This window comes from Podarcis gaigeae (genome assembly GCF_964106915.1).
Source record: "Podarcis gaigeae genome assembly, chromosome: 5".
In the NCBI taxonomy this organism is placed as follows: Eukaryota; Metazoa; Chordata; class Lepidosauria; order Squamata; family Lacertidae; genus Podarcis; species Podarcis gaigeae.
The window spans coordinates 4,453,839-4,481,228 of NC_139681.1; the positions used below are offsets into that span (position 1 = coordinate 4,453,839).

At 42.5% G+C, this 27,390-nt stretch overlaps 1 protein-coding gene across 3 annotated transcripts in view; it reads right to left on the reverse strand.

Annotated features, from left to right (window-relative positions):
- Window positions 1–622: 622 nt before the first annotated feature.
- Window positions 623–27,390, reverse strand: part of MPPED1 (metallophosphoesterase domain containing 1) — an 87,793-nt gene continuing 61,025 nt past the window's right edge. For all 3 annotated transcript variants that reach the window (XM_083738934.1, XM_083738935.1, XM_083738936.1), the window contains 3 exons: window positions 17,942–18,057; window positions 6,092–6,205; window positions 623–2,590 (listed from right to left, as the gene is read on the reverse strand). In XM_083738934.1, coding sequence (XP_083595060.1) covers window positions 2,472–2,590; window positions 6,092–6,205; window positions 17,942–18,057 — 349 coding nt within the window. In that variant the 3' untranslated portion in view covers window positions 623–2,471. The remainder of the gene's footprint in view (window positions 2,591–6,091; window positions 6,206–17,941; window positions 18,058–27,390) is intronic.

A 27,390-nucleotide genomic window follows, 5' to 3' on the forward strand; every position in this document is an offset into this window, starting at 1 on the left:
GGAGGTGTTTCTGTTATCTGTCTGCAATAAACCTGTCTTTGGAAAGACAGGCTTCCCTGTGTTGTTATTTCTTTGCTGCTGAGACTCTGAAGCTTGTACTGCAACAAGAATCTCTGCACTGGACTTAATTAATACTCTGCAAAGAGAACTGTTGCTGGTTGCGCAGCGGAAGCATTTACTGGACCAGTACACAGACTCTCTTATGCCTTGCTCCAAGGCAGCCCTTCCTCGGAGGAAGACAATGTGGGTGAGGTGGCCCCAGAGAGTGCCTGCTCAAAGTTTACTACTGTCCAAGTTGAAACAACACCCTATTCTGTGGAAGGACCTTATGTTCTTCAGATGGAATGAGACCTCGTGGGATAAGATGGCCCAGGAAGGCCTACAAGCATCCATGACAGCCCACTGACTGATGATGTAGTGTTGTCAACAATTTAACTAGAAGGCTGTGCCTAGTGAGAGCAGGAGCAAAGAAGAATGGCTGACTGGCACACCAAGCCTCATCAGATCTGCTGGTAAATGTTTTCTAATGTATGTTGTTGGCTTACCAAAAAATGAGTCCACAACTGCAGCATTTTGAATGTGAAATGCCCTGTTCCTGTCTATGTGCACACCACGCAATTAGTAGCTTTAAAAGATTTTTATTTGTCTAACATGCTTGACAGAAAATTACAACAACAATCCAGTTATGCCAAAATGAGTCAACACACCTGAAAATTTTCATGACCTCAAAAGCTTCTTAATGTCATTCATACATAAAAATGCACAATATTCCAAAGAAATATTCTCAGGGGGAAAAATATTCTTCAGAGAATATATCCTGACTTACATAGAAATGTTCTTGAGGCAAAAAAAGGAAAGGCCTCTTATTTTAATAATATGCTCCACCTCCTTTTTTAAGTGTTTCTGAAGTGCTATGAGTTATTGTAAACATTTTAGACTCATTTATCTGTTTCAGGAAGCTTGTTTATTTTATTTTCTGGGGTTGTCACTAGAAAACTTAAGTAAAGGTTTATTATAAAAATAGCCACATTAAAAGTCTGGTTGACAATGTAGAATTATTTCATTTGGAGGAATGACAATGTGCTGAAAGGCTGGTGCAAACTGGCTACTTGTCATAGCGGCTTTGCTTTTTCTTGCAACGGTGGCCAGAGATATCTGCCATCTACCTGCCATCTAGCCTGGTTTGCAGTAGCCTTTCTGTGCAAAGTTATATCTGCACATCCGATCTTGTGAGTAAATTTGATCCACAGTAATATATATTTTCAGAATACATAAGGTTGCCATAAAATGACAAGTCCCTGTTCCATGGATTCCAACCAAATTGAGTACTGAACAAGCAACAAGTCTAGTTATCATTCTGTACCTCTCTCAGATTTGACCCTGAACTCCACATTCCTGAAGTTATGTGCCTATATATATATAGTAGTTAAAATCCACATTTATGTTCCCTGTGATGTGCTCATGTGGATTGTTCCGCAGTTCTTAAACATGTTTGGATCAGCTGCATGCACACACATTTGCCAGCTTGGGTGAGTGTGGAATTGACCTTTGAGAACTGGGCTGCAAGGGCAAAAGCTATGGCTATGGGCACAGTAGTGGCTGAAAATGCAGCAAGTATTTCAAGTCGCATTTGCACATCGTTGTACAGAAAGTTGCAGAGAGTAGAACTTACTTCTAAGGAAACATGATTAGGTTTGCCCTGTATGAGATTTAACAGCTGCAGAATTCATTAGGGTTTTTGGGGGGAGGGGGCTTTTTAATTCCTGAGTTTACATTTAATTTAAACTACTTCTCTTTCAATTTTTTTGTGCTGTATACTGCATTTCGGTAATCTCCACCATAATATCACTTTCCATATTTAATATCAGATGGAAGAAGATTTTTTAAAATTCTCCTATACTTGGTTTTACAAGACTGGAAGTTTATAGATTTGAAAAGTATGTGCCATAATAATGTGCTTCTTTTGACCTCTTAAATACATGGGGAGTCATTTTATATCTGTAATAATAGTCCTAAGAATCTAGCACAATTGTATTTTCCCCTCACTGTGATTATCCTGTGAAACCAGGTTTAAATGAGCAAATGATAGCATTTAACACACATGAAAACTGTAAACCTTCATAAAGAACCACTTGGCTGAAGAGTCATGTCATTTTAGTAAGTTCAATATAGCACATGGAATATACATAATGCATTGATTTCTCTTGATATAACATGGAATGTACACCCCTTTTCTGTATTAAAAAGTCTTTTTAAAATGATGAAATGTTAGATCTGTTGAAGTATTTCTAGAAGGCTGTGATACCAGATACCTCTGATGTCTGTCCATTCTTGCCTCTCCAGTTATTTCATAAAGAGAAAAAAAAAACACGTTCATAATTTAGCGTATGCTTAGTTTTTACATCAGCAGCTCTGTGCTGCTAGCCAATGTTTTACGCAGGTTGCAGGCTTCATACTTCTGCGTGTGATAATCATGTGTTCCTTGGAGTAGGCAAATCGATAACTATAGGTGGATTGAGTGGCTGGTAATTCACTGTACATGCAGAAGCATTCACATAGGTGGTAGTTCCATCAGCCATAACTCCGTAACCTAGAATTTAAAAAGATAGTTGTTATTATTACTCAGTTGTACTTGTTAAGACATCTCATCAAACAAGTTTACCAAGCATTGTAACAAAAACAGAATAAATAATATACAGAATAACTGTGATCCTCCCACCATCACAGTTAAATCTGAAAAATCCAGCTTGGCATATGATTCAAATACAAAAAGACCAGCACAATAAAATGCAATACAAATCACAGGAGTTAAAACCACCAGCCAGACCATATATAATCTTCTCTCTTTTTTGGCTTCAAATTAACTTTCACTGGAGGGCATTAGGGAATCCGGGAATTCAAAACGGTGGTTGTTTGGCAAAGGCAGCAACAGCAATTCTAGCCTGATATTCTTCAAGTATTTTGACTCTGCATTTCGTCCGGAAAAGAGCTTCAGCGACCACATCTAGGGTTCTGCCGTGTCCTGGCATTCAAAAAGAGTCAAGACTGGGTGGTGGCAGAAAGTGCAGTGGTGTTTTACATGGTGACCTCATTCCATCACACCCCATGACAAGGGCTTTGTAGCATCACTACGGGCTGAAAAGGCTAAAGCACCCTTTTCTACTGAATGATGTCACTCCATCTGTCTTCACCGGAATATAAGCAAACAGCATTCTAACTTCCATAATGTTCAGAAACATTTCAAGAAGAAGCAATATAAAATACTGGCCATTGTCACCCAGGGGGATGGTGTCCAGAGAAGTCGTGTGGAGGTATGCTCAAATTCTGTTTCCTACAGTTTAAGTAGCTCTGTGTTGAAACCCAGCCCCAATAGCTTTCTTCTGGAAGCCATCGTGCCAAGGCCTGGGAACTCAGACCCTGCTGTGGTCTTCAGGGTGTGAATGAGGCCATCTCACTAAACTGCCTCTTGGCATGCAGGGATTATGTGGAGTTCCTTGGCCTCAGCTTGAAGGTCACAGCAGGGTCTGGTCCTCCAGGTGGCGAACATTAGGACCTGAAGGTCACTTACGTGCTCAAACAACCAAATCCATTTTGTATTACAAATGGACATTTTTGGATTAAACTCAGAAATGAACAATAGTAACATGTGTCAGTTGCCAAACCCCTGGTTTTTGGAAAAGGAAATAGTTCCTATTCCTCTTGCATGAGGAAACAATGGAGGTGTGAGGCTACGACTGTGCTTGAAGGTCCACATTCCTGTTTCTTCCTCATTACCTGACCTCAGTGTGAACTAAATGGCATTAAGGACTCAAAACATTAGCTTTCACACATCACAAAGGTTGGCTATAGCTTGTGGTTAGTGAGAAGAGATTTTAGCCAAAAGCCCAGGTTCAGATAACACAGTAAGCCAAATCTTAGCTGAACTCAGCACGGTGCAGGAGGAGGGGAAAAAGGAACAAAGCAATTCCTGTCTCTATTCTGTTTCTTTGCATGTCACTCTTGCAGGTGTTGCTGGACTGCCATACATTCCAGAGCTTCCTCTTCCCACCCCAGGCAACTACTAAGCTTGCTTTTCACCAGCCCTTATGAAGACACCCCCTTTTTCATGTCCCTGCTTTTATCTTCAACCACATTTCCATGCCTCCTACTCCCTCTTTGTTTGCAGCCCCCTTTTGCTCCTATGGTCACCTCCATTCTTTTTCCTCTAGCCTTCTCCATATTCTTCTCAACTCCCCACTGCACACAGATCATGCTGCCTCTTTTCTACTTTATGCACTTACTTCACGATTATATGCATTACTGTATCTTTAAGATGAATGGACTCTTAAGAGCAAACCTGTTCAGTTCAGTTGATAGATATTGTTCATATATGGGTCTTGGCTTATAAAAACACACAAGAGCTTGAGAAAGTTGGCAATACTCCTGCACTTTTTGAGACCTTTAAAAAACAAAAGGCTGGAAATGCCATGAAAACATTGCAGGCTCCATCCTTCAGCTCCTAAGTAGCTGCGCTGCCTAGAAAGTTCAGTAGTTTTTCCTAAACAGTTTTTAAAGGGGTGAGACTGAACAGCTGATGGAGATAAGAATGGGGAAAAAATGTTCGAAGAAACTCTGAGGGGGGGAGGGGGGAGGGAGAGAGAGGGAGAATTTAGGATTTCATCAGCCCTCAATAAACTGAAACTGAGCCCTGGCTGAAGAATGAGCAGTTGGCAACAGCACTCGAATAATGGTGATTCTGTCACCATTTGAAGTGAGCAGCAGAAAATATAGTTTCAGGTGGGACATTTTTGATAGGAAAAAAGTTTTAGAGGGGAGAGAACAGTATGTTATTATTCCTCCCCAAGGTTCTATAAATGACAACTGCAGATGTAGCTTTGGTTGGTTGGGGGAAGATTTCTACTGCTCACAGCATGCAGACACTATAAAGAGGAGCTTGTTGTTCTAAGGCTGTCTATAGAACTTACTTGGGAGTTCTTCCCTGAGGAACCTGAACGTCCCAGGATAACATCTAGCTTGCCGTTTCCTACTTGTTTTCTTTAAGTTCCTGTCATCTGCAATAAATAATATTCTGTATCCTTTATCATGCTGTTGCCAAAGCAAACACTACATACTCACCATTGCATTGTAGTGGATTATTTAGTTCTGGGTAGTATTTGTGCTACAAGTTGTGACAGCATTGATCTGACTGGTTTTGCTGGCAAAAAAGACTAATGATGCACATTGCAAGAGAGTCTATCTCAAGTATCCATGTGTGGAAATAACTGCTCACCCATCTGGCGGTGGGCGCCATTTGCAGACCGGTGCGCAGCACCCATGATCTCCCTGGCGACAAGCTAGTCTGCCGCACCTGGCTTGCCTTCCCAGCACCACGGGCTGTTGGGGTTCCCGCCTGACCCCTATTAAAACAGGCCAATCTGCAGTGTTGCTGGGGCGAGGGCCAAGTGAGCAAACCAGGAGTGAGAAGGGTTCACTCCAGTCCACTCTGGGGTTTTATAAGCAGGGCAGAGCCAGCGCTCGACGCGCAGTCGGCTCCAGAGCTGACATGCATGTGCCTGGGGGGAGTTGTGAAATGTTTATTTGTATGATCTAGTTGGGATTCCTGTATTGCAGGGGCTTGGACTTTCAACTCTACAATTCTATGATTCTATATTCTATCGCCATGCTGTATTTCATATTGGTTTTTAAATTTCCTTGAGTTTCAAAAGGGTTTTGCTGTTATATAAATTGACTTCAGAATCAGTATAACTGATTATTTGTAATGTGATGTTCGTAACTGAAATAAAGGCACTGTGGTTTTAGAAAAAGATAAATATGTCAGATCAATTCTGGAAAAGGAAACTACTGACATTGTTTAGTAACTAGCAGATAGTTGCCCCTCAGGATCCACGTACTATGGCTTTTCTTTTAGAAATTTTAGGGAACTAAAGTGGACATAATTCAGGTGAAATCAGTATTAACACAGTATGTTACAACCTAGGCCTTCAACATAGTAACAGAAGCTGGACCTCTTCAATTTGTATTTGGTGTGGTCCGGCATCCAATGAAAGTTTGACCTGGAATTCAATCTATACGCAAAAAGAGGCTTTCTGACCTTCATGGATGTGTCCAAAAACATGAAGACGTGGTTGTATTCGTCTCTGGACTGTATTCAGCAGCTCAACACATCCCACTCTTTGCATTTTCTTAGGAACCCAATCTAAGAAACCTTTAGAATAAAAGATATAGGACAAAAGAAGAACAAAGAAAACAGATATTATCTGAGAAATTTTATAACCTGAATTTTAAAAATGCACAGCATTGAACATCTCTCCCTAGTTCTTGTGACTGTGTCTCTATGAAGAATTATCTTTGAAAGTGCATTTATAAAGAATTTGAATAAAATGGAATAATCAAACTATGCAAACAAAAGGGATTAAGACTAATCTTACTGCTAACAACAAAGGTGTGTGTTTGTGTGTTTTTGGTATGTGTATGGTAGATATGGTTTTAAATAAATGCTAATAAATAATTGTTAACAAATGTACAGTTTAATATTAAACTAAATGTATAGTTTAATAAGCTTAAGACATATCTGCTGTTTTCCTGCATCCAGCTATTCTTCTGCTTTGAGTCCTAGTGAAATAAATTGAATACCAGCCATTATGTTCAAACCATGGTGCCTAATATCAAGTTCTCATGGAGTACAGGCAAACACCTAAAATGAATGGAAATGGAAATTTGATGACTTAATGTATTGTGGCCCCCATGTGAGAAGAAAAGAGCACCTAATCTCATGTATAGTATATCGGAGTTTCTAATAACATTCCTGACAAGAATAAAATTATCTGAAGGTGGGGAATATTGTAGTTACTCTTTTTAAATCTTCGGAATAAAAGTGCTTAATCAGCAGTATAGCACGCCATTTTTAAATACCCATTGTTAGGGCTGTGGTTCAGTAGGGTGAGAGATGTTAGCAGTTGCCAGCTGAGGTCAGAAAATGACCCCTCATTTCCATTCTCGTTCCTATTGCCTCTTTGTGATGCTTACTATGTTAAAACAATGGCTAGAGATTGAAGAGCTACAGTGAAAGAGCCTTACGGTAAGGAAATAAAAACATGTGACATCATCATCATCATCATCAGAAGAGTTTGGATTTGATATCCCGCATTTCACTCCCTTTAAGGAGTCTCAAAGCGGCTAACATTCTCCTTTCCCTTCCTCCCCCACAACAAACACTCTGTGAGGTGAGTGGGGCTGAGAGACTTCAGAGAAGTGTGACTGGCCCAAGGTCACCCAGCAGCTGCATGTGGAGGAGCGGAGACGTGAACCTGGTTCACCAGATTACGAGTCTACTGCTCTTAACCACTACACCACACTGGCTCTCAAGTGTAAGTGTAACATTTACCAGTTGCTGGAAACCGCAGGAGAGGAGAGGGCTCTTGTGCTCAGATTCTGCTTGTGGACTTCCCACAGGCATCTGGTTGGCCACTGTGAGAACAGGATGCTGGACCAGGTGAGCCTTTAGCCTGAGACCCAGCAGCCTCTTCTTAATGCTCTTGTGCTTTTTCTGCCAGTTTCAGCCATATGGAAGGTTTCTAACCAGAATTCTGTGCACATTACCTACAGCATGCCAAATGCTTCTGTTCAGTTTTGTGTTCCACTGGGACTAGCAAGGCTTTTAAAAGTTATCTATATGGTGCTCAACATGCAAAATAAATATAATAATAATGGCATATAATCTAAAACAGGGGTGGCCAACTCTCAAGAGACTGTGATCTACTTTCGGAAGGGATTCAGCTCAAAATTGTTGAGCTTTTTTTCGGGAGGAGGAAAGCCCAGTTTTTTAGGGAGGAGTTCCGTTTTGGGGATAGTTAAAGGATACGGACAAAGGGATAAAGTCACTCAGAAGAATATCAGCAGCACAGAGAAAGCTCCGTTTTCCCTTCCAGAGATCATAGAACAATGGAGAGGGAACGTGGCAGGAGTCAGTTTAGCGACGCTAAGGAAAGGGAACCGGAGATCAACCATGTTCTACCAAAACCTCGCGGGGATCTAACAGTAGATTGAAAACCTGTTGGACATCCCTGATCTAAAGCATCCCTGCCTCAAATCAAAGGCAAAGTTTGCGAAAAGTGTTGCAATACGTATTAGATTCTTCCTGCTTCCACTTGTTGCAAGAGGGTGCACAGGTACAAAATGGCCATTCTAGGAACATAAGAAGAGCTGTGCTGAGTTAGTCTTGCAGGCCGATCTATTCCAGTATCCTGCTCTCACAGTGGCCAACCATATGTCTGTGAGGAGCTAGCATACAGGATCCTACCCACGTGTGATTTCCAGTAACTGGTATTCAGAGCCACACTGCCTCCGACGGTCGAGGCAGAACATCACCAGCATCACCCTTCTGCCAAGGACAAGGAAGGGAAAGTACATAATGGAAAAAGTATCTCCTGTATAGAATGTCCTGAGAAACAAACAGAGACTGAAACTCAAACCGCTGCTGGTCCAGTGGCTGGAAATAGTTAATTATAAATAAGCCTGTCTGTAAAGACAAAAAGTATTTCCACTTCAAAAACTTTGCAAACTAAAATCCATGAAATTAACTTCTCCATTAAATTAAGCATTATTTATGTTGAACATGTTTCTGTTTGCATGCAATATCAGCCTTCTGAAGCTTTCCCATATGTTTGCAGCTTATTATGTACACCTGACTACACAAACTAAGAATAATTGATTACACCTAGCTAACAATTAGAGATTGCTTTAGATTCCCCCTTCCTCCCCTACGCTTGGTTACTTGAAAACAGGGATCTGTAACTGGCAGGAAAGTATAAATCTTTGTCACCAACAATCAAACAGACTGTTTGATAAAGACATAAAGGAGAAATGAAAGCTTGTTTAAAAACAAAAGACAAAAGGAGTAAAAGTCCCCCCTAGAGAAAGGAAAGAATTTTGAATTAGGCCAGGGATGGATGTAGAGATTTATTCATACTGTATTCTAACTTGAGCCAAGGGGCTCAGGGATGGCCTTCTATGCACTGTAAACATCTCACTTTAAACAATGCACTTTTACTCAAAGTAAAAATCCACTGGGTCCCAACAAGATCAAAATATTCCTGCCTAACCACCTTATTACCAGCCTAACCCCAGGCATTTAAACTAGTTATAAATGGATATACTTGTAGGAAGTGGTGGCAGAGAAAAAGCAAAGTGCATTTCTGTGGGCAAGTGAGCACTGTGGCTGAGGATTCTGGTATTTGAGGATTCTGATATGAAATGATCTGATCCATACCTCCTCCCAAACTAGATGGGAACTTCGTTATTTCACTGGCATTTGCACTTCCTGAATATTCTGACAGCTTTTGTTTTTGCTCATTTTTAAAAAATCCATGGATTTTGAGAGGAAAACACTTAGAAAGCCATTATTTAAAAAACTTACTTTTTTTTACAACGTTCACAGATTAAAGTGTAAGAACGATGGATGACAGGGGCCAGAAATATGTTGATCTGAGCATTCTTAAGCAGTACCAAATCATCTTTAAACTCCTAAGTGAAACATGCATACAAGATAATTCCAAAACTGGGTAAATCACTAAAGCTACAAAATCCATGATGTTGGGATAGCTCAGTTGGTAGAACATGAAAGGGGGTTGGACTACATGTCTTCTGTGGTCCCTTTCAACTCTATGATTCATAATTCTATGAAAACGAAATTTGTTGATTAGGATCTGCAAATCCCTCATTCCTTCTCATCAATGATCATGCCTTTAGAACCCCCTAAAGAACACCTTTAAGCAACCAATTTCATCAAAAGATTATGGGTATTCTTGGGGGGGGGGGAGTTATGATAAAGTTTTAAACAAGTCAAAAATCCTCACGAAGACTTTTTGCCTCCATTCCCTTCCACCTAAAAAGCTATCTAGCTGGTTGGAATGAGTAACTCTCCCCCCCCCCCAGTTACTGGGGGCATTAAAAGGGTATTTCTGATGTCAATTTTCTAGGTTTATTCCAGACGTCTATTATTGTTTCCCTAACTTCATTTGGCAACATAACTCCTGAACTTTTCCCCATATCTATTCATGATGAGGACACGATATCACTATTTGCTGTCACATTCAGTGAGACTTTCAGCATTCAATGAGTTTTAAAACCTGAATACTTCCTTACACCACTCAGGTTCACTATGGCCATACACTCTTGCCCATTCCTTTCATACCTCCCAAGCTCTCATCTCATTCTCCAAGTTTCACAATGAATAACAAAGACTACAAGTCTGAGACTTCCGGTGCACCGCGATCTCAACGCAAGCAGGGTTCTTACCGGGAGGGAGAACCCGAGCTATTTTGAAGGATAGGGGCAACTCCAGGGCGCGGAGACCCCCCAAAATACTTCTGGAGGGTGTTCAGAAGGTCTGGTTCCCGGCGCGGCCAAAGAGCGACCAACCCGGCCGCCAGGTAGCCTTGGAAGAGGTGAAGAGAGCGGCGGAGAGGTTTAGCGGGTCGAGGGAAGCCATTACTCACCTTCAGATAGCAAAGCCCTGAGCTTGCGGAGAGAGCGGTATGCTCTCAGATTAAAGGACTCCGAACGCAAAATATTTAAAACTTTGCGGCCAAAGAACAAAAGAACAAGGAAGTCTCGGAGCAATAAAGAGATGTAAACGGAGTTTAGCTGAAAGCCGAAATCAACTCAGACACAGCGCGACACCAGGGCGGGAGAAAGTGAAAGTGAGTCGCCTTAGCGGATACGTTGTTTCCTCCAAGTATCTCCCCCCCCCAAAAAAAGCAAGTTTATAAGTAGGAGCGCTATATTAGAAGAAAGGAGGGAAGAGAAAGGGGGCCAGAGATAAAGTATTGGAACTCGGTGTTCTTGGTGAACCGGAGGGCGTGAAGAGGAGAAGGGGCGTTTCTCTATCTCCGTGTTAGAACACAAGAGATATCAAAACCGGGAAGAGAAGGCTCCGCCGCCATTACGAATCTTGGAGCGTGGGGATTGTGAAAAGTAAAAAGGGGACAGTTATATACATCTATATTGGTATTTATACGCGTATGTTTTCCCCCTCTTCTTTTGGTTTGTGTGTTGGGACCTGAAACTCGGGACTTCCGACTTATAGGAGAGACTAAAACTCTGGTGAAGATATCTGAAGAAGTGTGCATGCACACGAAAGCTCATACCAAGAACTAACTTAGTTGGTCTTTAAGGTGCTACTGGAAGGATTTTGTTTTGTTTTGACTATGGCAGACCAACACGGCTACCTATCTGTAAACAAAGACTACAAGGATTTTGGGTGTGCAATTTAGCTTTAATCTCTGGGGCTTTGTTAGCTACAACTAAGCTTGTATCTTCACAGGTACTTCTAACATTATTTCTGGAAATTTTTTAGCTATAAAAGAACTTTGCAGTTAACCTCTTTGGCTTAGGCTCAAAGCTGTCTGTGATTTAATGCAAGGAGCAGGATTCAAGTCTTGTTGCAACATCATCCCATGGGCCCTACAGAGAAGAAATAAGCTGTCACTGGAATTATGAAACAGACAGCCGCTACATCTTATTGGAGTCTATAATAAATCTAATGTCACAGAGCAATAACCATCTCCAATGCACTTTCTAGGGTGCCCTGCTGAAAGTCCCCAAAACTTTCAACAGTGTTGTAATTTTTTTTGCGGGGGGGGGGGGGATAGTAAGAAAGTGAATTTTCCTCTTTTTACAAAGCATATGGCACCATAACTATCAGCTCATTAAAGTATGTCAACAAGAAAAAGAGATATTAATGGACCAACTGTTGCCATCAATAATATTTTGCAGCTAGGATAAATTATAAGCAACCTGTATCTATCAGGAAATTTAAGAAGTCTCAACAAAGATTCAGAATGGAATAATAACCCATTTCCAGAGGTCTTTCCTAACACTTAGGACTTAGAGCATGATCTAGCTTTATATTCCATTGTTCGCTGCTGTTGCTGCACCGTGGGTGTTGGGGAAGGCCATTCCCTCCTGCAGGCCCATTCCACCAGGCCTGGGGGGCGGGGCCCACACTCGCCACCGCTACAGCTTTAAGGACACTGGTGTTGCTGCAGCAAATGTTATAAATGTTTTTATATATTTTAAAGTGTTTTAAAGGGGTTTTTACTTTTTACTTTCTTGTACCACCATGAACGGTGGTTTTTATTGATGTATTTTTATTTTGTTCTGTTTTATTTTGGTTTGGGGTTGGATATTGAGTGGGGTGGGGATTTGTTTTGTTTGGTACAATTGTTTTTGGATTGATTTGTTTTTCTATTTCGTAAATGGAGGTTGGTTTGAGGCTTGGGATTGCTACTGTAGTGGGGCGAGGGAGGTATGGCGGTGGGGACAGATGTTATAGGTGAAGGGGATCGAGATACGGATATGCTAGTACCCCTTCCAATCTGCGCCCCATCCCGAGGGACGAAGGTAGGGTGAGCAAGGATTACTCACCTCCGTCACTGGTGCTGTGCAATGCCAGGTCTATAGGCAACAAAACCGCCACCCTGCGAGATTTCTTCACCTCGCAGGGGGTTGACCTGGCTTGTGTGACGGAGACCTGGGTGCGCAAAGGGGAAACTGTTACCTTATGAGAGATGGTGCCCCCGGGTTTCTCCGTCCTCCACCAGTCGCGGACTGTGGGCCGGGGGGGAGGGGTGGCATTATTAATCCAAGAAGACTGTCCTTTCAGGGCTCTACCATCACCATCGATCCCCGGCATTGAATGTGTTGGCCTAGTGTGGGGCTCCGAGGTGAGCTTGGCTGTCTGGCTGGTGTACCGGCCACCTAGCGCACTAGCAGCTACCCTGTCAGGCCTGCTGGAGGCGGTGGCTGGCTGGGCCTTGGAGTTCCCTAACCTATTGGTATTGGGGGACTTTAACATCCATGCTGAAGCCATTCCCTCCTCACAGGCTCTGGACCTGGTGTCTTCCATGGCGACACTAGGGCTCTCCCAGTTTGTTTCGGGCCCAACACATCAAGCAGGCAACACGCTGGATTTGATCTTTGGCGTCGGTATAGATGTGATCATGTCTCCTTCGATGAAGGTGCCATGGTCTGATCACTACGCTCTGGAAGCCAGGATTGATTTTTCCACCCCCACCCTGCTTAGGTGGCGAGCCAATTTGGGCTCGCCCGCAGAGGCTGATGGACCCTGATAGATTCTGTCAGGCCTTGCTCCCCCTGGCGACTCATTGACTGAGCTTGTTGAGGGCTGGAATAACCAGCTCCTAGCAGCCATCCATGAGATCGCACCTAGGCGCCCTCCCTGGTTTACCGGGCTCCCTGGTTTACCGAGGAGCTTCGGAAAATGAAGCGGGACCTCAGATGGCTAGAGCGAGTATGGCTGGGTGCCCGTGACGGAGCCTCAAGAACATCTTATAGGGTTTTTATGAAAACCTATGAGATGGCAGTGAAGGCCGCTAAGAAGTCCTACTTCTTGGCCTCTATTGCCTCCGCTAGCTCTCGCCCGGCGCAATTATTTAGTATAATAGCAATTTGACACACAGCTGTGAGGCATTTGCGAGCTTTTTTGCGGAGAAGGTCCTGTTGCTCCGCCATGACCTCCCTGCCAATTTGGATACAATAAAGGAACTGGAGGCTCCTTGACTGTCCTCGGGTCCAGTATTGGACCACTTTGACAGGATATCGATGTGGACAGACTCCTCCGAGCTGGAAAGCCCACCACCTGTCCTCTTGACCCGTGCCCGTCTTGGCTGATTAGAGCGTGTCCAGACGAGGTGCGGGCCCCCCTGGGTGATATCATCAATTTGTCCCTTGGCACCGGGATATTCCCTGGGGAACTGAAGAAGCAGTGGTGCGCCCGCTCTTAAAGAAAACATCATTAGATCCCTTCGATCTATCCAATTACCGCCCGGTTTCGAATCTTCCATTCCTGGGTAAGGTGATTGAGAGAGCGTTTGCTGAACAGCTTGGTAGGTTTCTGGATGAAACATCGGCTCTCGATCCATTCCAGTCCGGCTTCCGCGCTGGTCATGGGACCGAGACGGCTCTGGTCGCCTTAACAGATGATCTCCGCAGGCAGCTGGATCGAGGCGGGTCGGGGCTGCTGATTCTCCTAGACCTGTCAGCAGCCTTCAACATGGTCGATCACGAACTCCTGGACCATCACCTTACCAACGTGGGGATCCAGGGCACAGTCCTTCAATGGCTGCGCTCGTTTCTCTCTGGTCGGGGACAGAGGGTGGCGCTTGGGGGGGAATTGTCATCGCGCCACTCCTTGGTGTGTGGAGTGCCTCAGGGTGCTATTCTCTCCCCAATGCTTTTTAACATCTTTATGCGCCCCCTCGCCCAGCTTGTCCGGAGTTTTGGGCTGGGTTGCCATCAGTATGCCGATGACACCCAACTCTATCTGTTGATGGATGGCCATCCTGACTCGGCCCCAGACACGCTGACCAGATGTCTGGAAGCTGTGGCTGGATGGTTACGTGGGAGCCGGTTGAAGTTAAATCCTTCGAAGACAGAGGTCCTCTGGCTGGGACGGGGCGATATGGGATTGAGAGGGCAACTCCCATCTCTTGTGGGGGTGCAATAAGTGCCAGCATCGTCCGTTAAGAGTTTGGATGTAATCTTCGATACCTCCCTCTCTATGGAGGCGCAGATTACAGCTATAACAAATGCGGCATTTTTTCATCTCCGCCAAGCTAAGCAGTTGGCTCCTTATCTTTCTCGCCCTGACTTAGCCACTGTAATCCACGCGACGGTCACCTCCAGACTAGATTATTGTAACTCGCTCTACGTGGGGCTGCCCTTGAGACTGACCCAGAAACTCCAGCGGGTGCAGAATGCCGCGGCGAGACTCCTTATGGGGTCTTCGCTGCAAGATCATATTCAGCTGGTACTATACCAGCTGCACTGGCTCCCGGTGGAGTACAGGATCAGGTTTAAGGTGCTGGTTTTAACCTTTAAAGCCCTATACGGCCTAGGACCCTCGTACCTACGGGCCCGCCTCTCCTGGTATGTCCCACAGAGAAATTTACGGTCTGCAAATAAAAACAACCTGAAGATCCCAGGCCACAGAGAGGTTAGGCTGGCCTCAACTAGAGCCAGGGCTTTCTCGGCCGCAGCTCCAATCTGGTGGAACGGTCTGTCACAAGAGACTAGGGCCCTGCGGGACCTGACATCTTTCTGCAGGGCCTGCAAGACAGAGCTGTTCCACCAGGCCTTTGGTCAGGGCGCAGCCTGACCCCCTCCTCTGGCAATCTGCACAGAATTTTGCTTAGTGGTTGCCATCAATTTGATTTTAATTAATTTTATAATGAATGTTTTTAGAATGTTGGATTGTTTTGATTGTTGTTGGCCGCCCTGAGCCCGGCTTCGGCTGGGGAGGGCAGGATATAAATAAAATTTATTATTATTATTATTATTATTATTATTATTCAAAATTAGTGAGTTTAAGCATGTAGGCGAATATCTCCTATTGACGTAAGAAGGAGCTCAGTTGGTAGAGCATGAGATTTTTAATCTCAGGGTTGTGGGTTTGAGCCCCACGTTGGGCTAAAGATTCCTGCATTGCAGAGGGTTGGTCTTGATGACCCTTGTGGTCTCTTCCAACTCTACAGTTCCATGATATTATGATTATTATATCCCACCCATCTAACTGGGTTGCCCCAGCGACTCTGGGCAGATTCCAACAAATATAAAAACATAATAAAACACCAAACATTAAAAACTTCCCTATACAGGGCTGCCTTCAAAGGTCTTCTAAAAGTTGTGTGGTTATTGATATCTGATGGGATTCTAAAGTGCTTAACTCTGGAAGTTCATATATTATCTTGCTCACATGCATTCATTCACTAATCCTTGGAATCTTGGAAGATAGGCTGGTATTATTGTCATCACATTGCAAATGGAGGGGCTGAGTGACAGTGTCATGTCTAAGATCATACAGTGAGTTTATGGCTGAGATGCACTTGGAACTGGGAAAGTCTAGATCATAGCTCATGTTACATGAACCACTATATTTCACTAGCTTTTAAATATGCAGGCAAGCTGAAGTATGGGAGGTGATTCAGTTTTTCAAGATAAACCAGTGACTCCACAGCTCATTGCAAAAAGGTGGTATTCAGTGAATGAACATCTTGTTGTGAAAAAAAATTGCATCCCATTCTCTAAGGAACATGAGCTGATTTTGCTGCACATGACCTTTGGAAACCTCTCAATTCTACAATTCTGTGATTCAAAGCATGTTCATCAAAGCATGTGAAGACTTCCAGGCATAATAATAATAATAATAATAATAATAATAATTTATTATTTATACCCCGCCCATCTGGCTGGGCCTCCCCAGCCACTCTGGGCGGCTTCCATAAAAACCAAAAATACAGTAAAATATCACACGTTAAAAACTTCCCTGAACAGGGCTGCCTTAAGATGTCTTCTGAATGTCAGGTAGTTGTTTATCGCTTTGACATCTGCTGGAAGGCCGTTCCACAGGGTGCGTGCCACTACTGAGAAGGCCCTCTGCCTGGTTCCCTGTAGCTTTGCTTCTCGCAATGAGGGAACCGCCAGAAGGCCCTCGGCGCTGGACCTCAGCGTCCGGGCAGAATGATGGGGGTGGAGACGCTCCTTCAGGTATACTGGACCGAGGCCGTTTAGGGCTTTAAAGGTCAGCACCAACACTTTGAATTGTGCTCGGAAACATACTGGGAGCCAATGTAGGTCTTTCAAGACCGGTGTTATATGGTCTCGGCGGCCGCTCCCAGTCACCAGTCTAGCTGCAGCATTCTGGATTAGTTGTAGTTTCCGAGTCACCTTCGAAGGTAGCCCCACGTAGAGTGCATTGCAGTAGTCCAAGCGGGAGATAACCAGAGCATGCACCACTCTGGCGAGACAGTCCGCAGGCAGATAGGGTCTCAGCCTACGTACCAGATGGAGCTGGTAAACAGCTGTCCTGGACACAGATTTGACCTGTGCTTCCATGGACAGCTGTGAGTCCAAAATGACTCCCAGGCTGCGCACCTGGTCCTTCAGGGGCACAGTTACCCCATTCAGGACCAGGGAATCCTCCACACCTGCCCGCCTCCTGTCCCCCAAAAACAGTACTTCTGTCTTGTCAGGATTCAACCTCAATCTGTTAGCCGCCATCCATCCTCCAACCGCCTCCAGACACTCACCCATAGGAATTCAAATGTTCCAATGAACATACACATTGGGATGCAAGGTTAGCATGTATTTTATGTGTGTGCTTTTGGAATGTCCCTTTGCTTCCACTGAGCTCTGCATGCATCTCTGCAGTATAGCACTTATTGCAGACACCACAAAGAAACAAAATCTTGTAGCAGTACACTAGAACTTCACACTCCATAAGCAATGTGTTACTATAGTTTTCCTATTTCATTGTTATAATCTTGATTATTTCAATCATTAAGTCACTAAAGCGTCCTGTATTAATTAATTAATTAATTAATTAATTATTCTATTTAATTAAATTTGTATACCAGCCTATACCCATAGATCTCAGGGTGCTTCACAACATAAAATCCTAATACAGTGGTACCTTGGTTTACAACCATAATCCGTTCTGGAGGTCCATTTGTAAACCAAAACAGGTTGTAACCCAAGGTGCGCTTTTGCCAATGGGGCCTCCCAAAAATTTTTTTGTTCGAAATGCCCCCCCAAAAGAGGGTTGTAATCCAAAAAAAGGTTGCAAACTGGGACTCGCACTTCCGGGTTTGACGTGTTTGTAATCCAAAACGTATGTAATCCAAAATGTTTGTAATCCAAAACGTATGTAAACCAAGACGTATGCAAATCAAGGTACCACTGTATAAAAAACAGAAATGAGGACTGCAAGCATGAGTGGAATACTGTTTCACTCTAAAGCATTGCAGAATCAGACCCCTTTAAACCCACACATTCTAAGAAGCAGCAGAATCTACAAACTATTACTTGCAATGACACAACACAGATAAATAATGACCCGAAACATTTTTCAGTGTTTTCTTACCAAGAGGTGGTCCATGTGTTATAAGAATATCTATTCCATCTGGAATTAGGTTCCATTTCTCTAAAAGTGCTTGGCCTCGCGGAAGATTAAAGCCCCAGCCATAAAACCAAGGTTGCCTGCCGAAAAAGGGAGAGATTTTCTTCAGTGCTATATACACGTTGGATTAGTCAGTTAAGACCAACCACGAAACATTCCGTTCAACTTTGTTCATAATGGATACAAGTACATATTCTGGGCTGCATGGCTTGGGGAATATTCCTCCAAGCCGTGTAAAACAAATGGGAAAGTTTGCATTGTGGTGTAGTGTGGTGTGGAGCACACAATTAAGGAAAGAATTACTAACAGCACCTATTTTGGTTTGTGGACAGGTCAATTTCTGTTCTCTCAGTTTCTCATTTGTCTAATCTTAAATTCGGTTCTACACATTTCCGTATCAATTTGTGAATACTGTGTTGAAGTGAGAGTAATGAAAACGCTGCTAAGAAGCTCAAATCATATGACTGATACCCTTCTTTGGAAATTAAACCAATGTCCAGACTTTAACATTCAAAAAATTTACTTGCAGAAACTTATAGTTGTAGATGAATTAGAACATAATATTAAAATGCACATGCTTCTCTAAGCATGCCTTACAGTCTCTTCTTCTAACTTCCAAACAACTGTATTTTCCTCTTTCCACAGCTCAGCACTCGACCTTCTGTTTCTCAACTAGGACATGCCTTGCAGATCCTATGAGAGATTTCCACTTTTACCTTCTTCTGCAGCTTTGCTTTGTTTCTTTCAAGCAGAGAAGGTGCGCTCCAACACTCTATTCACCTTAGCAGTGTTCACGGCTAAATTCTAAAATACAGCAATCTTGCTTTACATAATTTCCTTCACTAGATACCTCCCATTTGACCAACTTTAGCCAAACAGATGAGAACAATTCAATTACCAACCAAATTTAAACACAGAGTAATCCATACGAACATTTACAATTTCAGTGTATTAAAATATTTTACTGTTTTGCATTTTAGTGCAAATTTATCCTAATATATAGGGATATATGCAATTTTGCCTGTTTCACACATTATTGCAAAGCAATGTTACCTAATACATTTTTGTATGTTATTTTCATTGATCTGTGCATTTTATGCACTCTTTAATTTAGCATATATGCACTTTGTATTTGGTTGGAGCACGCCACTGCAAAATTAAGAGACACAGAAATTTTAAAGGATGGCTGTGTTTTAGTTGTGTATCATTTCAGAAAGTGCATGGATTCACCTTTACATGCAAAATGAATAAATTTTCTCCTCCCATTCCTGCTTCAGAATAACCCATCAAACCCAATGTAGTTTACTGAAGAATAAACTGGGAATTCTAATGTGAGGTAGCCATGGTGAAAATTGAAGTAGCGCTGTCTATACTGGATTAGTTTTTTTTGTTTCTGGCTCCACCCACTACCAGTTTGCAGACCTTGATGAATTATCCCTGAGGCACTGCAGCCCTGGAATATAACAAGGCATTGGGAGGGACTCAAGTTTTCATATCCTAGTGACAAACCGACCTTTCCTGACTTGCCTTTTCTGTAGTTATTCAAGAAACATACACCCAACCCTCCTACAGCAACTCCTCAAGTAATACACAGCTGAACAGTTGCCACCCACCCTTATGAACAATAACCTGGAGATTAGGGGTGTGCAACTTGTAATATCAGCCTGTTAATGAGTCAAACAACAACACAGGATAATTTGGTCCCTGCACAGGGTCAGATTAAATGTGTGCTAAATCAAAACATATTTTACTGCTATTATCTAAAATTTATTTAGCAATATAGAAAAGTAAGATCCTTGCCAATTATTAAAGCTGTACTGGAAACAATAATGTGTATTAAATTATACACAACTCTCTCCACAGCTTAAATGTTCTTAATAAATTAATTGGCCATGCCTGCTTAGCCTGCTAAATTATCTTATTGAAACAAATACATAAGTTGATATGGTATTTAATTAAGATAGCAGTTTCACCTGTAGATGGCATGTCCAACCATTTTTAATGGTCCGAAAGGCAATTGCCTAAATCGAGATGTATATTAACAGCAATGTCAGCAGCACTGAAGTTCCTATTAAAGGGAGGGGGCAGTTCTAAGAAGAATCTGATAAAAAACAAAATAAAAAACTAAATCTCTGGTTTCCAAAATTTGAAATTAACAACTAATCTTTCCAGTTACTCAATTACTAGTATATAACGTTTTATTCTGGCATTTGATATGCTAATTATTACTATTCCAATCCTTCATATTTAAATATTTGACTCTGAAGTTACTATTTTAAACTGTGTTCATTATGTAAGGAAGTTAAAGGGATTGCAATCTCAGTAATTAAAATTTATCACTACAGTGGCAAACAATTGCTTCTTGGCAATACTACAAGTAATGGAGTGTGGGGTTGATACTCTTGAATACGTTTGTGGGTTTTCATCTCTCTGATGGACTGCTGAATGGGGCTTTTGCTATATCCCTTACAGTAGGAACAACAAACAACAACAGACTGTTATAATTTAATAAGTTTTATGATAATTGCAATGTTAGTGCTTAGCAATATAGGCACATCAACTACACTTCTTTTACAGATGTTACTTTGGAGAAGGCTTTACACTACTTCCTTGCTACATCAACAAAAGACAGAGAATTCTTTCAAGAAATGCTCTGAACTATTCTTTGTATACTGCACGGCAAAGACAAAAGGAAGTGCCCCTGAAGCTGCAATTTATCTTCTTCCACCACTGATGAATTGCTAGTGCTTTCAGAAATTAACGTGTTGTCTGCAATCTTTCTGAAGCTTTTTTCATATTTCCTCTCTGTGTGTGTATTTTGGAATGTTTGTAGAATACTGCATTCCAGGAGCTATTATAAATGCAAACTAGCCTGAATATAGAATAAATTTTATTTGAGAGAATAAATAATAAAAGTTACTGGTAGAAAAGAAATGGCAGAAATGCTCCAGAATGCTTCTCCCCTCTTTTGAGAACACATATTCTCTCTCTGATCATGTCACCCCCTTTATAGTCTTTGTAGTATTGCTTGTTCACGTGGAAGTCCTTAATGTTAAAGTTCAATATTCCATGACTATCAGAACTACAAGGTTTTACTGAAGACAGATGTGAAAACCATCCCTCCCGACTCCTGTTTCCAGTCCTCAAAAGTTCTAACTAAATTCTACTACGGATGGGGAAGAGACAGGCATATGCAATACATATAGAGTTAATATTAGTGCATGATCCTATTTTACAGACAGAAAGATAATCTAACAGGCTTCCTCTTTTATTGCCAACATCAGGGAGAGAAGTCAATATGCATATATTGGCTCTCATTTCCTAAGCATCATTTTCTATCATTTTGTCTCCATACAAGTACACCTGGAACTGATCCCATGTGTATAGTTAAAGCCATGGTTTTCCCAGTCATGATGTATGGAAGTGAGAGCTGGACCATAAAGAAGGCTGATCGACGAAGAATGGATGCTTTTGAATTATGGTGCTGGAGGAGACTCTTGAGAGTCCCATGGACTGCAAGAAGATCAAACCTATCCATTCTGAAGGAAATCAGCCCTGAGTGCTCACTGGAAGGACAGATCCTGAAGCTGAGGCTCCAATACTTTGGCCACCTCATAAGAAGAGAAGACTCCCTGGAAAAGATCCTGATGTTGGGAAAGATGGAGGGCACAAGGAGAAGGGGACGACAGAGGACAAGATGGTTGGACAGTGTTCTCGAAGCTATCAGCATGAGTCTGACCAAACTACGGGAGGCAGTGGAAGACAGGAGTGCCTGGCGTGCTCTGGTCCAGGGGGTCACGAAGAGTCGGACACGACTAAACAACTAAACAACAACAACATATATCCTTAACACTCCATGGTGCTCTTTATGATGCTATTGTAAACAGCCATTGCCTTTATGGCCTATGGTGCATGTCCAACCCCTGTCCCACGCCAGTAACTAGCAATAGAAAAGCTCATAAATTATTAAGTTAAGATAGGAAATATGCTCACCAATATTTACTTATTTCCATTTTCACTGCTAGAGCACCATCCCTCCTGCAAAAATTTCAATAAATCATGCAAAATACAGCCAATTACAAACACACACAGCTGCATACCAGCATCAATCTGTAACAATGAAATGAACTCATAAGCAAATGGAAAACTAGGTTTGAGGCTCAAAATCACATCTGCATCAGGAGGGAATTCCACAAATGAGGTGCTGCCACAGGTAAGACTCTGTATCTTGTATTACCGCTTAGCAGGCTGTCAATGGATCAAAATTTGCAGGGCCTCTCATGCACATCTCAGAGCATGGGTTGGCAGATACTGGAGTGGAACTCCCTAAAATATATGGGCCCCATGATATTTAGGGCTTTATATACCAGTACTAACACCCTGAATTGGCCCTAGCAGTCAGTGTAGTGGTTTAAGAATCATTATTAGATGATCCCTTTCACTACACAGCATAACAGCCAGACCATCTCCATGACTAGCCCCATATAGGGCACACTGCAAAACTCCAGTGTGACATTGCTGGAGTGTGGAGCACTGAAGTCAGGCTATCTTTGTCCAGGAATGACCATGGCTGGTGGAGTTGGGCACAGGCATTCCTCACCAATGGTCCTTCAGTGACAGCAGCGTGTCAATGAGCACCCCTAAGCTACACATCTGCTTCATCAGGGGAAATATCTCCAATTCCCAGACATTATGAGTTACCTGTATTATCCGGATTCAGTCTCAGCTTAATGGCCCTCATCTAGCCAATGCCTGTCTCCAGAAACTAGTCCAGCACTTTATACAGCCTCTCCCAATTCAAATGGAATGGAGAGAAAGACATCCTGTGCCAAATCCCTGAATGACTCTTTCCAGCAACTTTCATAGATGTCGAATAGCATGGGGAACAAGGTGGATCCTCGTGGGATTCCACAGCACAAATGCCATGGGGTCAAGCCAAAGTTCCCTAATGCCACTTTCTAGGAGTGAATCTGCAGCGAGGAACAGTGGTCCAACTCCAAACCTGCACTGCTCCAAAGCAAATGGTATCAAAAGCTGTTGAGATGTCTAGGAGAAACAACAGAACAGCACTTCCCCCCTCTCACGCCACCCATCTCTCTCTCCTAATAAAGGTTATTAATCAAGAGCAACCAAGAGTGTTTCAGTAGAGAATTCAAGACTGAAGTCAGACTGAAACTGTTTTATACAATCATTTTCATCCAGGTATGTCTGAAGCTGACTAGATACCAACCCTTCAATCACCTTAACCAGGATGGAATATATGCAACAGGGCAGTACAACTAAGGGTCCAGGGAGGACTTCTTAAAAAGGGGCCACCCCACCACTGCTTTGAAGGCTATGACTCCCTCCTGCACTGAGGCATTGGCACTCCAAGGATCCACTCAGTCAATCCATACTGGGGATGTGTGAATATAGCAACATAAAATGCATGAGTGTAGTACATTTACATTCATGAGTGTAGTACATTACATTCTTTTCAATGAAACTAGGTCTTTGTGAAAGACAATTCAAAAGTTGTCAGCTCTATAGAGAACTTGGACAGAGGTTGTTTCTCCTTACGCATGAATAGGTGTATACTATCCTGTCATCCTCTCAATTCCAGATTTTCAATTATCACCTTTCCCCTTAATTTTCTCCTTCTATAGTGGTAGCAACAATACACAATCATACAGCCCAGAACTTTTTAAAAAAGGAATATATTAGATAGTGGCTGCTTTTCTTTTTGGTTGCACACAAACCATTTCAGATAGACACAATGATGGCTGGTTCTCACAGTAAGTCAGCAGTTGCCTTGCACTGCACAGACTGTAGAAGTCTACTTGTGTGAGCAGAATGGTATGAGATTCCTGAATTGATGTGAGTTCCTTATTCCTCCTCTTCCATGGGAAACCCCCCAAACAGGTTTCCATCAGAGGTGGATTTTGGCCAGAGCTACTGGTACTGCTGCACTGGGAACTGACACTACAGGGTGCTGCAGGGATTTGCAACTATAACATACTGAATTAAGTAGAAAAGGTGAGAGGTGGCACCAAATTTTGGCCTTGCACAGGGCACCGTTGAAATTTTAAAGTCCACCACTGTTTCCAGGTAGACTAAGGCATGATGAAAGGCGTGTTGTCAGGGAACTGCCATCGGAGCCCAGGGTGGAGGTAAGGCTCCCCAATGACGCCGGAGAGGGAACCAGCAAGGAGAGAGGGAGAGCTTCCGCTGGGGAAGGAAATAAGCGTGACGCCAGGAAGAAAGGGGAGGCTGAGAGGGCTTCGGAGGGAGGGCTCTGAGACTCTTCCAGCGAGACCAGCGGGGAGAGCACAGGACCTCCGCTTGGGACGCCCACTCTGCGCAGAAAGCTTCCGCGCAGGGAGGCTAGGCGGAGACTTGGTGTCAAATAACTTTTATGTTGGAAGAAGTTCAGGAAACACCCACTGACGGATTCTGCCAGTGATTGAGACAGCCACAGTGTAAGGGCTGTCCAGCCAGGGGAAAGTTTTAGCCAGACAACCCAGCCTGGAACAGTTTGCGGCTTACGCATAAGCAACCCCAATCCCCATTACACGTGTGCTGATTTTTTCAACTTTTAAAGTACAAAAAATGATGGGTGCTAAAAATTTGAAACAAGACTTGGAAACTCAAAATATATTTTGGTTAAATTAATCTAATTTAGTTTTGCTTTGTAAAATTGCATAGAAATCATTGAAAACGATTTCAAGTACATGCAGGTATATTAATATTAATATTTATTTTTATTATTTAGCATTACCTGACATTTTCAGAAGGTAAAATTAAAATCCTTTGGTTTTCCAAAATCACTTTATGTGTTTCTTCATCCAACATAGACTTACCAAGCTAAATGTCTAATCACAAACATAATAGCAAATTTCAATGCCTCACATCCAAAACCATATTTTATTTTAAAGACCTCTCATTGAAGAAATTTGCAAAAAATTAGTTTCACAATTTAAAATGGCATACGGGACTTCAAAGCTCTAACATTACAGTAGTCCAACCTTATATTTAAAGCAACAAGGGACTGAATGCAAACGAGTGAACCGGCTGGCAGAGGAGAGATGTGTGACAGACACCCTCACTTAAGATGGGTGCTGGGTAATGTGACTGATATTCTGGATGTGTTAATAGATAATTTTAAAAATCCTGTATTACACAGCAGAGGTCTACAATTGACTATTTCAGATTTCACAACAGCAAGGTGTTGCATTTCAGCGAAGGCTGCCCAGTGTCCACTCATTCCACCCAGAGCGTCAAAGCATGAGGAGGAATGTCTGGAACAAAACTTTATGTTTATTTAATTAATTACACTGTAATTAATACTTAAAGACACGAACCCTTTTAGAGAAACTTTTAAACGGCACTGCTTAGCTATCCGTACAACATCCACTCAACCCATTCTAGGATTCCAAATCCTTAGGGAACCAAAACTAGGTTTCCCTCCCTGACCCCACTCAGATAGTTGAAAACCCCAACCGCCTACACTATCTGATTCCAGGTCTATCCCATTGGTTGCCAGGTCGCCAGGAAGTGGACAAGTGGTATCTACTCACTTTGAACTTGAGACAGGACTATGGCCCATTGCCTCTTGACCTCCCTCAGAAGGCTCAATCGTTTACATGCCCCAGGTGACTGGCAGGTCAAACAGGCCAGTGGGTACAAAAGGAAACAGGCAGCCTCAACACCTGGCCTATTAAAAGCTATTAGAAGGCGGGCTTTATAGCTTGAAAGTCAGGGGGCTTCTCAAGTGGTTTTTTGACCTATTGGAGAATGGCAAGGGTGGGGTGAGAAGCAGTCCAAAGTCACTCAATCTCAAGCCCTTCCATTGGAGAAATTGAGAATACGTCATGGGGGCAGATCATGCTAGTTTCAACCACATTTAGGGGACTAGCCTAGTCCCACTAGTTCACTGACCGCATGCCACTGAGGTGGACCCAGGGTCTGTCCATCACAAGATGTTCTATTCCATTCCTGCTCTATGCCCAGAATAAAAACACTATAGGCTGCTACAGGATGGGCACAGTTCTCCACCCCTCCACTTGCAGCCAGGAGAAGAATGGTCATTTTTATTTTTGCAGGCAAGTAACATTTGTGGATTGTTTTGCCAGGCTACAGTAGTCAGTGACCAAAGTATGGCTGGAATTATGACCATTCCTTAGCCTGAAATTGGCTTCCCTCAAAATTGTCTAAACAAAGCTTCACTTTCATTACATATTTCAACAAATCTGAAAAAATGAGCTTTTAATGAAAATATAATCCTGCTGTTCTATTGTTTTCCCTGCCATTAGTTATGGGAACTGTGTCAATGAATGTCTTTGCAATGTACAAACAGATTCCCAGTGATTCCCAGTGGATTTCCAGTGGACGGTGCTCATCCAAGCCCCACTGAATTTCCTGGGTGCATCTTCTGATGCAAATGGTGATATGGATTTGCTTGCAGGATCATCAGATGCTATATTTGACTAGGTGCCCCCAATTACACCTAGATATCTATAGCTATCATTGGAGTTTTTGGTGCATTTTTAAAGCTGATACTGGATAAACAAATGGAATAAGGAATAACAAAGTTATCATATAGAAAAGGTCATATACTGAAGAAATCTATAGTTACAGTAAAGTATAACAAAGGAATAAATATAATCTCTATTTTTTCACACCACTGAAACTGAGGGTTTCATCGGTCCTAAGCAATACATGCAAAATCCCACTGCTATCATTTCCTCCATTAGTCCTAATATTCATAACCCACATTTTTCTTCTTAGAAAATGTGTTTTCCTTTATGAATAGAAATGATCAGCTTATTATGGGACAAGAAATGTCCACCCTTCTCTTCCCTTGGAACTGTAGTATATATTAAGATCCGCCAAGTTATGGAAGCTAAAGCTGTTCTTTTATGCAAAGGTAGCGCTAAGGCGAGTGGTTTGCCATTATTCTGTCTTATGATAATCTCAAACCAGACCAAAATCTGGCTAGAAAGATGAAACCCTAGAAAAGATCTGGTGCACGAGCCTCGTGTTCTTTCTTGCCTCTCCACACACTTCATAGGCCTAACAGACACACATTCAAAACCATTCTAGGAGTATAGCATTGAGGTACCTTTTAGTGAATCATTATAAAAAATCTTTAAAATGTAAAGTGTAAAGAAGGAAACTATTGTTCTTTATGCACTGTAACAAAAAAGGAGATTGTTACAAGAAAAGAGATTGCAACCAAACATCAGGAAGAACTTTCTGACAGTAAGAGCTGTTTGACAGTGGGACTGTCTCCCTTGGGAGACGGTGGACTCTCCTTCCTTGGGGTTTTTAAAACAGAGGTTGGGTGGCCATCTGTCATGGGTGCTTTAGTTGAGATTTCTGCATTGCAGGGGGTTGGACTAGATGACCCTTGGGTTTCCCCTCCAACTCTACAA